Raw genomic sequence first — 13,981 nt, forward strand, 5'->3', positions numbered from 1 at the left:
TATGAATCATATCCAAGATTAGAGTTGGAAGGTATCTCAAAAGATCACCAAGTTCCAACTCCCCTGCCATGGGCAGGGGCACCTCCCACCAGAGCAGGTTGCTCAAAGCCCCATCCAGCCTGGCCTTGAACATCTCCAGGGATGAAGCAGCCGCAGCTTCTCTGGGCAACCTGTTCCAGTGTCTCATCACCCTCACAGTAAAGAATGTCTTCCTAACATCTAATCTAAATCTACCCTCTCAGTTTAAAACCGTTACCCTCCTCCTATGCCTCCCCATCTCTCCTGTAGCCCCTCTTCAGGTACTGGAAGGCCACAATAAGGTCTCCCTGGACCCTTCATCTTCTCCAGGCTGAACAATCCCAACTCTCTCAGCCTGTCTTCACAGAAGAGGTGCTTCAGCCCTCTGATCGTCTTCATAGCCCTCCTGTGGGCTTGCTCCTACAGGTACATATCATGAAGCAGGTCCACATTCATGAAGACTAATACATTTTGGATACTTCAAGATCAAACCTTCAGATGATTTAGGTGACAGAATGCCTAAGTTCTGGGCCACTGGTCATTATCTAGCAATGTCAAAACTGAGTCACTTGCTGGCACTCCCAAAAGCAGCACTTTGAACACCTAAAAAGCATCTGACTTGCGTCAGAGCCGTTCATATGCTCAGCTCTCTTCCATGGTAACAGCTCAGACGGGACTCAAAAGATGCACATGGGTTCAGGGATCGATTTGTCTTTTTGGATACATTGCCACAGGTTCCTTTTTCCCAACAGTAACTTCATCTAACACTCTCAGAGCAGTACATGCCACCTGTTAACATGCTTAAAAATAACTTAGATCTAACTATTTGTACTTGCTCCTCAATGTTTTCTGAACAAGAAAATGATGCAGAAATCAACTTTTACGGCAACTTACTGATTCTTTTACTACAAAAAAATGTATTGATAGAACAGAATGGTTATGTCCTGCAAATCCAGGACGATACTGAAAATATTTTGGGTTTCAGCTGGCTGCTCACCTACTCATTTTTGTTGTCAGCCCTTTGTCCAGCTTAGAGAAGATCTACACAGATTGATTTGTAAACAAAGTTTGATATGTGCAAAGTTTGACAAATCCATTATTCCAGCAACTAACAGGGACAGAGTTTTATAGCAACCCCTTTCTTAGGATTTATTTTAATTATTGTTTCAATGCATCTTGCTCTTCTTTGCCCTAACACACCATGGTCCTGTTATAGCTCAAAAAAGTATACCTGAGGAATTCAAACACACTCACAAAACAAGTAATTCTTACATCAAGACTCACAAACTGAACTCTCCAAAATATTCTTCTACCATAGCTTCTACCAGAAATCCTCCCACCTCAGTGGACACTGGCTTGAGCTGGACTACAATGTTGTTTCCTTGGGACTTTTCAGTCCACCAGCCTCAGAGCCCTTCTCATTGCCTCCTTTTGTGAGCCACGGAAGGGAAAGGAAGCCCTGCCTTGGCCCCAACACTGGCCAAAGACAACCACCATAACCAGACTCGGAGCTTCAGCCAGTCCACATGGGAAGTCAGGAAGGAATTACTTCCAACAGGAAGAGTCTTCTTAAGCGTTTGGCTGGCAAGTGCTCTTGAGCTGGAAACATGAGGAGGGTCACCATCAGAGACACAAGTGGGAAAGAGCAATCCCAGTCAAATTTACTGTATTCCTTTGTAATACAAGCAAATACAGTATTTTCCTGTATTCCTTTGCAATATGGGAGACTGCTAAGATTCCCTGGATACGTGACACTGAACCACTTCACTGCTTCCAGGGCACCTTTTTGCATTGGCACCTGGATTTCCCTTTGTCTCTCCCTGCGGCATGCAGAACTGGGAAATACAGAGACTGGGAATTTGCCCACCACTGTGGGCATCCCCACGGCACTGGAGCACACACGTCCTTCTTCCAGCCCCTAGAGAAACCTGTTATCAGCATAACAGAAGATTTTTCAGGAAAAATGTTTTTTACCTAACCAAAATTATTGAGCTCAACAACAGGCTATTTAACAATGAGATCTATTCCTACAACAACCCTTCTTTGACAGACTAGATCATCTTCAGTTTTCATTTTACTGAAATTATGACAAGGTCACATTTCCTGGAAAGATTAATTCAACGAGGAAGAAAAAAGAAAATCTAAATAGAGGTTTGGAGGACTTTTCCCCAAAAAAATATTTATAATGTATCTCTTCCTCAGATTGCTAGGCAAAGTTTCAATTCCTCTCTGCAGTAAAAGCAAGCAACACTTAATAAATGTTTCATTCAGTAATTCAGACACTTTATTTATCGTAATGCAAACAAGTTTTAACCTGTGCTCTTGCTCAAGATAAAAGAATTATAACAATGTATAAAAGAAATTAATCTCTCCATAAACTCTAGAGTAGAATCATTACAGAGGCTTTAGGCACGGTTAGAGAATACTTACTGGGATCAGTGAAATGGAATTAAGAAGAACCTCAAAACCAAAAAATCCCTAATTTATTTGGCAGCAATTTATTCTGGCCAGTTAATGCTAGATACAAGCCCTAAAAAGGAAAAAGCAGCAACAAAAAAATAATAATTCACACCTCTCCTACTGTTTGAAATTAAAGCTGCAGAACTCAGCTTATAGGAACACCCAAGATCAGTACAAATTCCTTTATAATTTGTTTGTCTATTAGGCAAACAATACTAGTTACCCCCGACAGAAGATGAAGGTTTGCTGCCATCCCTTGGAAGCCCTTTATCTCATCATCAATTGCTCTTTTCAATTAACATGTCTGGGCCTTGTCCTGGCACGCAGCTAGCAAGCCCAGTCCAGCAGTAAAGTCACCTCACAAAGCAGCTGAGGAAATAGAAAAAACAACTACGACTTATTATTCAGAAAGCAAACATTAAATAATATCAAAAGGATGAGGCCAACCTCTCAGGAATCTATGACAGTGAATCACATTTGATCACTTAACACTTTGTAAACATCTAGCAAATATGTTACTGGATTACTTCAAAACAAAACAAGACATAGTAACATCTACGTAAACTGTGTTTTCTTTGTACATGCTAAAAACAGAAGCAAGTTTTTAATTACTCTATTTTCTTTCTATTTTTCATTCTTCCCAATGCTCAAAGACACTTGACTAGAAGAAAAAACACATAATTAGGAGCAACATGTGACACTGTAGCTGCATTTTTGCAGTGGGAATCCTCTTGTTACTCTTTGTTACACAGCTTGTCTGGATTGTCACACAAAATAATTGATCCTTACCTTAAACAATGCATTTTCCTTTATGTACTGAGAGAAATGTGATCTTTAGAAATAAATAAATTGTTCTGTTACAGATGGGATGTCAGACAGCACCAAGCTACTGCCAGCTTCAAAAACAAGGGACCATTCATAACTACAATTCATATTCTGTTCTCATTCTTCTGAAATCCTGGCTCCCCTTTTACCATCATTTGTAACTGTCTGTCTGCTGAAAATAGATATCTAACAAACAATGCCGTTTAGACCAAGACCAACTCCCTTTATAGCCGCAGTTTAATTTAAGCAGTGTTCTTGTTTCAATCCCCCAATCACAGTAAGCAACGTCTTTTTGTTTTACTTTAGTTGTGAAATACAAGCTTATGTCCCTCCAGTGTTCTTTGCTTCCACGGACTAAACCATAAAACATACAAGTGTTTTTCTTGTCAATATTATAAAAGCCCCAGTTTAACTGCCTCTTGTCTCAGTCACAAAATGAACTTGTTAAAACCTAAATAAGCTACGAAATCATTCACTAAACAGCACAAAAGGTAACTAAATGATCTGAAAGAAATGGATATAGCACACAAAATAAAAAGCACCTCCCTTAGTAGAGAAACAGTTGTCCCTGCAGCGAAATTCTAAGTTTTTTTTGTTAGTACATGCAAAGCCATTCCCAATGGGAACTTTCATGAGTAAAGTGTTCTTAGTTCACTCTTACCCACAGACCCCAGCCAGACTTCCTTCTCAAGGACAGAGGAACTACAGCTATTTTAGTGCTCCAGCAGTGACAGGCAAATGACCAAAAAAAAAAAAAAAAGAACCACGGAAGGACACAATCACAGCACTTGATCATATACAGGATATCCAGATTTAAGTCCTTGGCCTCCTTTCTCTATGTCTCTCTGTATCAGAAACAAAGAAATATGCTACTGACAGCCCTCAAGAACTGATGGTTTGAATAAAAAGGTGTATAAAATGCTTTTACGATTGGTGTCTGAGGAGATATCCTCTGTTTTCAGCTAAAAAAAAACCAAAACAAAAAAACCAAATCCAAAATTCATCCCATTGAAGAACATCTTTGATCCCAAACTTCAGCAGAATAAAGTTGCTCACCTAGCTTTACCCACAGTACTGGAGACAGTGGTGTGGGTGAGTACAAACACTGAAATATCAGACTTTCACTTTACAATTTTAATATAAATAATGTTAATTTTCTATAAATAGGAAACAAAATATATATTGTCTGTTTATAATTCAAGAACTGTATTGCAATGCAGCCATACTCCAAATCTCATCACTACATATTAACCTACCTTGGTAGACTCAATCATCAAACAAAGCTTAAAGCTTATTTTAGGTCTGACTACTGTTGTAAAAGGCAATTCAGTTTTGGACAACCGGGCTGAATTGTTTGCAAGTACACTCAGCACGAGGAAATACACCCAGTGTTTTCTGATCGTTTTCACAGAGAAGTCATAGGAGGTGTAGTGCCACGTACCAGAAATAGGGAGAGAGACATGGTCAGAGATGAAAATGCAAACCCAGAGGCCTGTTTGACACACAGACAACACACACACCACACACACACACGACCCCTCCAGCTTCCCGTGGGCAAGAAGCTGTTTGTCAGGTGTCTGTCCCGCTGAGCAAATAAAGCTGATTTTCCTTTTGAAACAGGCTCCAATAAACACCTCTTAAGGCCTCTCTTAAAGAAATGGATTTCCACTTTGCAAGATCATAAGGAATTTTTCACCTCAAGAAACAACAACCAGCCGGAGACCGTATCTTCCAATAAAGCAGTAATAGCACAAGCACAGGCCATCACACGTAAACACCATCCTAGCATTAAACATCCGATCTTCCACCCTGACTGGACAGTGTGAAGATGACTCCTCTACAGGAGAAGCACGATGTGATCCCTGATACTCAGAATCACCAGTCTTTTAATTCCTCGCTGCACAGTCTGCAGTCCACAGCACAGCCTCCTCTTGTCTAAATGTGCTTGGGTAAGGACACTTCATTAGAGCAACCAATTAAAAACATAACTTACAGCCATGATAAAATTTGCCATTTTCATTTAGCTTTTTAAAAAGGCTATTTTTTTTGTTGACAGAGAGAACAAGGATCATCCTCTCTTTTATTCCACAAAATGGAAATTTTTTATATATAAAAGCTTAAATCCCAGCACTTTGTGCATAAATTCATGTGCACAGACATGCTAAAGAAGGGAACATGGGCTAATATTATCATTTCAAGCATCAATTTCAGAAGCAGTTTTTGGGATTATGCTCTTAGCCAAGGAAACCTTTGCATCTACCCCTCTCCAAATGCTCCCTGACAGCTAGAACATACATTCATTCAAAATATACAGAGGGGAAAAAAAATTTAGGGAATTTTTTATCACAGCTAGAAGAAAAATCTCTTCTTAAAGCAGTCTGAAGGACGGAACACACAGGCATTCATTTTTCTCAAGTTCCTCAGTACTTGCATTTGCTCTGGGGTAAGGGAATTAACTAGCACAAACTTGTCACTGCCTAATTAACAATGCATGAATGGAATGTCCAAACAGCTATGAGTAGATACGTTGCATAAGCATAATAAATGAAATAAAGGTAAAATATGTTATCTTCTATTCTTTTATCACATGGAGTTTTTCAGTATCAAGAAGTGGCAGAAAAAGCTCGACTATTGACCTTAACTGTACCTTCACTTCAGATTCAACATCAGAGATTCAGACAGTTACTGCTAGTGGAAAGACATACTTAAGATGAATTTAATTGCATAGCTTTCATACACATTCTCACAACATGCCTATGACAAAGATGATGGTTCACCATTACTTTTCTCCTTCATACACCTCAGGATTGATACAAATAAATTTGTGGAAATTGCTTGTCAAAACCATAGGAAACCTACTTGACAAGAGTGAAATTGGTATTTATAGTGCAAGGTATACACCTGGAAATGCAAACGAACCCATGCGACTTTCAACACTACAGCTGTATTTGTTAGGACAGCAAATAGGTAAAAGACCTGCAAAACGGCTCATCAGAATTATCTAGAAAGTGAACTAAAGTGTATTTTAGTGTAATTATCAAAATTTGTCTTCAGTGATATTCCCTTTGTTAATATGCTTTTCAAAGAGAGTTAGCAAAAAAACCTACAAGTTCCAATAGTTTCAGACAAAGCTTTTTGAGATGACGGGCAAAGCATCCACTGATGCAAGATCAGGGAGAGCAGAATCTCAATTTATGTTAAATAAATCTAATCCCAGCCTGTTAAAGAGGGACACGTCTGAAAATAAGGACACAATGCACAGTTCTCTATGTCACAAAGAGCTTTGCAGAACAAGAACTTGAATTCTGGAACCGTACTGAACTCCATCACCCTGAATTTCCGTCAGAGTAAGTACCCCACACGCTGACACACTGCACAAAGTTGGAGCTGTTGCCGCAATTATTAGATGTCTTTGAACAACACAGCCCCTGCTCAAGTGGAAATACTAATTCCTTAGGGATGACTCTTGCCCTGCAGCACGGCATTGCTTTGGAGATGCATTATCCGATAGAGACAGTTTCACAGTAACTGTCACTAAACAAAACAGAGCTAAATTCAGGGTCCCGACCACATGGATTAGGACAAAGACAGGAAAAGCATTTTTGCCAACAATAACCTCAGTGATATCTCAGAGCATAAATAAAACTGTCAACAAGGCCAGCCAGAAATCTAACCCATTAAAAGCTGATTTCACAACTTTCTGCTTCTTTCACATTCCCAATTTCCTAGGTAGCATCTAGTAACAGACATCTATCTGTGGCAGTGTCTAACTTAGAGAGAAAGTAGTTTTGATCCAGGATGACAATTTGCAAATTCCTAAATGGCTGAACAAAACTAAGATAAATTCTCTTTCATATCTATACGAAGCCATTTAAGTATAATTCTGTGTGAACAATAAGTAAAATCTCCTATAAGGAATAACGTAGAATCATAGAATTGTCTAGGTTGGAAGGGACCTTTAAGATCATCTAGTCCAACCATCAACCTAACTCTGATAAAAAAAACAGCACTAAACCATATCACTAAGCAATACGTCAACCCGTCTTTTAAATACCTCCAGGGATGGTGCCTCAACCACTTCCCTGGGCAGCTCATTCCAATGCTTAATAACCCTTTCAGTGTAAAAATTGTTCCTAATATCCAATCTGAACCTCCCCTGGCGCAACTTGAGGCCATAAATATTATTAATATACGTATCTTAATATATACATATATCAATGTATATAACAGAGTGCAAATCTGTAAGTAATAATGCTCTATATGAGGGAAAGATCAAACATTTATGGGAAAGAAAGTCAGTATCTATACAAACTATACTATTGACTTTACCAAAATAAGAACAGCTGCACTGGGTTCAACCACAGGTCTCCATAACCCGTGTCTCCATGAACTTGTGCTTCAGGATGATCAGAACAAGCATAACACTCTTCTAAGAAATCTCCCACCATCTAACTACCAAAAGCCAAATCCTTTTAAGACTTAAAATACTTAATACCAAGCACCACAAAAAGGTTCATTTACAGGAAATCAAATAGGAAAATAGTGAAAAAAACTAGCCATATTCTCCTACAGAGAATATAAATGCAGAAGGCAGTGACACAGTGCCTTTCTACATTCTATCTTTATGGCCTCTGAAACCTGGGTTATAAAAGTGGCCATAGAGCTACCAGGATACAGCAGGCAAGGGGCACCGAGTGCTAACTTTACAGAACCAGCTCCACAGCCCAGCATATATCACACTGTTCCATAAATCTCTGTGCTCTGACCACACAGAGGTTCAGCTTCCCATGGGAGTGCATGCTGGCTAGAGAACTGCAGCATCAGAAGAAGGTCCTTCAGCCACAGCCCTCAGCTGACACTGCCCGGATTAAGTATGCTCGGTGGAAGCAGCACATGCCCTAACAGAAAACAACTCACCCCCCTCTCTGTCCTCTCAATTCAGACTCCAAATCTGTCCAGACATTTGAGGCACTCATCCAAACATCCTGCCTTCACTTGTTTTTTCTCTACAGGGCACCGTGTGCATGAACACTTGAGGCTGCCAAAGCACATGACAAAGGTGTGATGATATGGTCCACATAATGTTGCCTTAGAAAACACGTATTTGCAGTTTTGGACTGTAAGGATCAGTTGCTCCCCAGGTTTCTTCCCACCATGCTCTCGCAACACCAGCAATCAAGGTCCAAGAACAAGACAGGGTAGGCAGCAGTAGCTCAAGTTTCAGCAAAATACCACTGGGACCAAGTCTTAAGGTGATATGGGGAAAGGGGAGTCTTGGGGAGGTAAAAACACTTTTGGAAATATAATCAAATTGTTATAACAAAATTGGCTTAAAACTCAAATTCTTTCAATTACCTTCCGGTGGTGGGGGAGGGAATTCCTCTGTGTCCATCCTAGTGTATCCACCGCGCCTTTAGCAGACTGGAAAACCCTGAAAAAAATGAAGGGAACATGTTTTGCAGATGAACATAATTTCCAAATATTGAGACACTCCTTTTCAATTTGGCCAAGCTCATACTTATTAGCTAATAGCATTATGGAAGAGAGGAGATGTGCCTGGCTTCTTGCTTCAAAATACATCTAGTCCAAATTTTTATGTACACAGCCCTCAGTATCGGAGCCAATTTTTGTAATGATCTCAATAAGGCAGCTGAAGAAAGATGAAGTTTTCAAACTATTTGGTACTCTGCAGCTCCCACTGTGACAATCACAAGCTGATTATTAAAACATGTTATTTCAATGCTTATTTGGAGTATACATTCTGTTTCAAAATCTTCATGAAGGGGAAGGGGATAGAAATTCTAGGAAGCGTATCAGTTTTGGTGATGCTTTTCTCCATTTGGCAATCAGAAACACAATTTTAACTATACACTTTATATACAGTTTCTTCTTTTCTTTTCTTTGACACTCTTAAAAACTCTGCTTGAGCCCTTTTGCTTCCACCTCTCCTGAGTATAGTGAAGTACCAGGGAAGCAGTCTCCTGAGCACCTTCTCTTTCCTCCTCTTTTCCCAAATGTCATTGGTCTCATTCATGTTTTAAGGAAAAGAATAAACTAGAAAGTATTCCCATGCTTTGGTCCTGAATACGCACTGGGAAGAGCAAAGCCCAGAACCTGTGAAAGAGACTTTCCTTCCTTCCTTCCCCATAAGAGTACTTAATAGTGATATTCCAGTATCATCCAGAAGGAACAAACTGGTCCTGTTGTGCTGAGCAACGCATACACCCTGCCCCAAACCCATTTTCACTCTAACTCAAGAGACAGCATACCAAAAAGAAAGATTTCAGAACAAGGCTGAGGATGACAATTAAGTTTCCAAAAGCCACAGAAAAGAGTAGAAGAGCCAATGCTACATTTTCTGTCCTATTCTTGAGTAGCCCATAGATGTTTATCTTGAGAAGCTACTGTTTGTGCTTGCAACAGCACACGAAACAGTCTTTGGAAAGTCTCCATAGCCGAAGTATGAAAAGAGTAAGTTGAAGGAGACAGGGAAATTCAAGAGAAATAATAAACCAAATGAATCAGGATATAGAGGTCAAATCAATTGTCACTGACAGAAGAGGTGGCTCAAAAAGGGACCCAGCCTTCAGAGGTACCAGGCAATTTACCTCCCTGACATCATCTATGCAAGGGCAAACCAGCAGGACAGACGTACCAGGAAGGGTAACAACTCTGGTACCACAAGATCCTCATATGACGAGGCTTCATAACAACTTGCATATTCTAAGCATAAACAATTCCCTTTTCAATTGTCTTAAGTTTTGGAAATTCTTGATTCAACTCCTAGACAAAAACAAGTAGCTTCAGAGCCAAGGCTTTGAAAGGATTCATACACATACACATATACAACAACAACTGCCTACAACACATTAAATGCTCCATTATGTGCTTTCACTATACAGTGTCCCTTCTACAGCCCCTCTCTACAATATATAGCTGCAGAGCTCAAAGGCGTGTTCCTGATTACAATGTCTGGAATGCATCTTGCCACGCTAAAACTGTCAGCCAAAATGAGGGGAAATTATGGTTTGAAGAAAAGGCTATTTTTCTTTCTTTTACAGTTGAATCATCACTCAAACACAGAATTTCGGCAAACCTGAAATCCAGCCTGAGCACCGCTTCCAAATACATCTTTAAGAGAGTAGCTAAAAGGCCTTCAGAACATTTTTTTTTTTATTTAAACATAAGATGCAAGTTTTTGAACACCTGTGGAAGTTACAGTTAACAGTGTTTTTGAAAATCAGTTTCTTCCTCACAAGCAAATGCTAACAACTAACACGCAGAGCTGAGCTATGGAAGTTTTCAGCTTGTTTTCTGTTTTAATCTGGCTCACAGTGACATGCTTCAAATTACACAAGAATTGTGTCAAGGAAGGACACAGAGCCAGTGTTAAAGAGTCCTAGCCACTGACCTGCTTGCTCCTATCTGAACAGTGCTGTTATTCACAAGAAGAAAGATACACTTTCTCACTTAAGAATGCCTTAGGGGTTGACTTATACATGACATTAATTCATCTTGAAGTTCCACAGATTTTTCTCTACTTTTCAGATGCTGAGAAAATCACTGCAGCAGCAGAGAGAGCTTGTGTATTGTACATTCCAGTAATACCCTCCATACAAATAAAGTGATTGCCATCTTATGTAGTAGGTGGCACATTCATGGAACAACCTCTATACTTCAAAGAGAAGTTTTTCACTCTTTTACCAAGAGGCAGGGGAACTAAGTCAAGTCAAAGATGTTTAAATCACGATTAAGCCAGATGCTTTAATTCAGCTTGCAGCATATGGCAGAGTGTGCGTCTGTAGCTCAAGCCTCCATTGATTCTGCTGCTCCCAGTTACACACCACACAGCCTTACAGGTGCATTCAAACAACAATCATGGAAATCACAGCTCAAATCATGCCAAAAGGGACCTCTGAATGTTCTGTCATACACTCAGGACAGGTGTCTTCAAAATCAGATTAGGTTGCTCAGGGCCTTTTCCACCCAAGTTCTGAATCCCCCTGGAAGGTGGAGGTTTCACCACCTCCCTGGACAGCCTCCTCCTGGGCTTAACCAACTGTGCCAGGAAGAGTTTTTCCCTTATGCCCAACTGGAATGACTCTTGGAGCAGCGTGCGGCCATCGCCTCTCGCTCTCCTGCTGTGCACCTCTGAGAAAAGCCTGGCTCCCTCTCCTTTTCCAACCCTGCCTTAGGGAACAGAGGGCTGCAATTCAATCTCACTCGATCCTTTCTTCTCAGGACGACACCAACCCGGTTCCCTCAGCCTCTCCTGACCTGTTCCCACCCCCAACTACAGCAGCGGCCGTCACTGGACTCGCTCCATTTTGCCAGTCCCTCACTTGTACTGGGCCCCACGCTGAAAACTGTATCCCAGAGGCAACATCATGGCCACGGAGTATATGTTATAAAGGGTAACACCAAATTATTTAAGAAACTGAAGAACAACTATGTGCTTTTAAGACACAGAATACCAAAATTTTGTTCCAAATGTATTTAAAAATTCCAGTTGGAAAAAAAAAAAATAATAACCTATTAAACATGAAACACATGAGCTATTATATTCATGTGCATCACATTATAAAGTTAGGTATCTAAATAACTGAATAACTGCCTTGACGTACTGGACACAGCACCCTTCCTCAAACCAGGACAAGTACCTAAAGGGGGGGGACACAGGAGAGATGGGGAGGGACCCTTTATCAGGGAGTGCTGTGATAGAACGAGGGGTAATGCCCCTTTTAAACTGAAAGAGGGGAGATTTAGATTAGATATTAGGAAGAAATTCTTTTCTGTGAGGGTGGTGAGACAGCAGAACAGGATGCCCAGAGAAGTGGATGGAGCTGGAAGTGTTCAAGGCCAGGCTGGATGGGGCTTTGAGCAACTTGGTCTGGTGGGAGATGCCCCTGCCCATAGTAGGGGGTTGGAACTAGAAGATTTTTAAGGTTCCTTCCAACTCTAACCATTCTATGATTCTACAATATGACACAAAGGTTATCAAAATACAGAGCTTTTTTCCTCATATAAAATTGATTTCTCAAACACAGTATAACCTCTAGTTAATGATTCAAACTGCTCCCTTCCAGGCTCCACAGCAACCACAGCAACACAAGGACAAACAGCAGCTCTTGAAGTTACCTATCCCAAAGGTTAAGATCTCCCACTGGCTTCCAACTGCCCGACAATTCACCTGACTCCATCCTCATCACCTTCTTTCCTTCAGGTGAGGGTAAAGGGGCAGCAGTGGCCGGTGTGGCCCACAGTGGTGGTCTACAGATTGTCGCCTTCCTTTCCATCTGTTTCCCCACACTTCCCATGTGTACCCAACATACAGCAGATGCTGAGAGATAGGCCAAGTAGCACCCAGACCCTTTTATGAAAGGCAGGTGACCCATTCTGGCTCTCCTTTCCCCTGTCTGCTTCTTGATGTTTTCACCTGGTCCTTTCCTGTCAAACTGTTAGGAGGAACAGGCAGCTCTTACTCATGTTTACAGACTGGAAGAGGAAAGACAGCTTTCCAACTTCACAACTTCCCAGTTTAATTGTCTGCTTATAACAGGTTTGTTTTGATTGAACCAATCTAACTAAGCAAAACCCACATTAAGAAAATATTCCGAGCCTAAGAGACTACTGCTGTTAAAGAAAAACCCTGATTTGTAGCAGGGCAGCATGCTTTTATTTCAGCAGTTTAGCTAGTAACTTTGTAAGTTTTTCTTAAAAAATCAGCACTGCATTTTGCATGTATTTTGAAAGAAAAAAAAAATCAGATCCCTTCATACACTGCAATATATTTAGGTCTCACCAAGCTGTAATGATTTCTAAATTTTATATTGATATTTAAGAAAAAGTAATTAATATATACCACGTCAAAATCAGATGTTCCTGGGCGACGTTTCTGCCGCAGAGAAGTCCCGTGCAGTGGAAGCTGTCAGATCTCAAATGGCATTTGCACCAGAAACCAAAATCGGCCGAGTGTGAAGTGATCCCCAAGGCCCGCCCCCAGCACTTAATCCCAGAGGGCTGGAAGGAATGTCCTACGAGGAGTGGCTGAGGACTCTGGGTTTGTCTAGTTTGGAGAAAAGGAGACTGAGGGGTGACCTCACTGCTCTCTACAGCTTCCTGAAGAGGGGACATGGGGAGGGAGGTGCTGAGCTCTTCTCCCTGGTATCGAGGGGCAGGACACACAGGAGTTGTCCCAACATTGAGTCAAGGGAGGTTCAGACTAGATGTTAGGAAACATTTCTTTACTGAGGGGGTGACCAAACACTGGAACAGGCTTCCTAGACAGGTGATTGATGCCTCAAGCCTGGTGGTGTTTAAGAGGCATTTGGACAACACCCTTAATACCATGCTTTAACTTCTGGTCAGCCCTGAAGTAGTCAGGCAGCTAGACTAGATAATTGTTGTAGGTCCCTTCCAACTGAAATATTCTATTATATTATTTCAACTTTTCCACCAAGAGAACTCACCTTCAACCATGAAAGCTGGTATGGGAGGAGGTTGGAGTCTGCAGTGCCCCACAGCAGACCTTGCAATCTCAGAGCACTAACACCTCTATAGGAAAGGCCGGTGGCCTGGCATCCATGAAGCTCAAGTTCTGATTCCATGGCAAACAGCAGTTTTATCAAAGAAAACAAAAGCACCTTTATACTGCTCCAAAAACTACAGAAGGAAGTCA

At 40.9% G+C, this 13,981-nt stretch overlaps 1 protein-coding gene across 2 annotated transcripts in view; it reads right to left on the reverse strand.

Annotated features, from left to right (window-relative positions):
- ARHGEF10 (Rho guanine nucleotide exchange factor 10) overlaps positions 1–13,211 on the reverse strand; it is a 104,159-nt gene extending 90,948 nt beyond the window's left edge. Inside the window, exons 1-2 of one of the 2 annotated variants that reach the window (XM_014948989.1) lie at positions 13,166–13,211; positions 8,659–8,734 (exon numbers count right to left, since the gene is read on the reverse strand). In XM_014948989.1, coding sequence (XP_014804475.1) covers positions 8,659–8,695 — 37 coding nt within the window. In that variant the 5' untranslated portion in view covers positions 8,696–8,734; positions 13,166–13,211. The remainder of the gene's footprint in view (positions 1–8,658; positions 8,735–13,165) is intronic. The other variant, XM_014948990.1, reaches the window with a different exon arrangement.
- Between the last annotated feature and the right edge of the window lie 770 nt (positions 13,212–13,981).

The sequence above is a fragment of the Calidris pugnax genome, unplaced genomic scaffold (assembly GCF_001431845.1).
Source record: "Calidris pugnax isolate Ruff unplaced genomic scaffold, ASM143184v1 scaffold141, whole genome shotgun sequence".
NCBI lineage: Eukaryota > Metazoa > Chordata > Aves > Charadriiformes > Scolopacidae > Calidris > Calidris pugnax.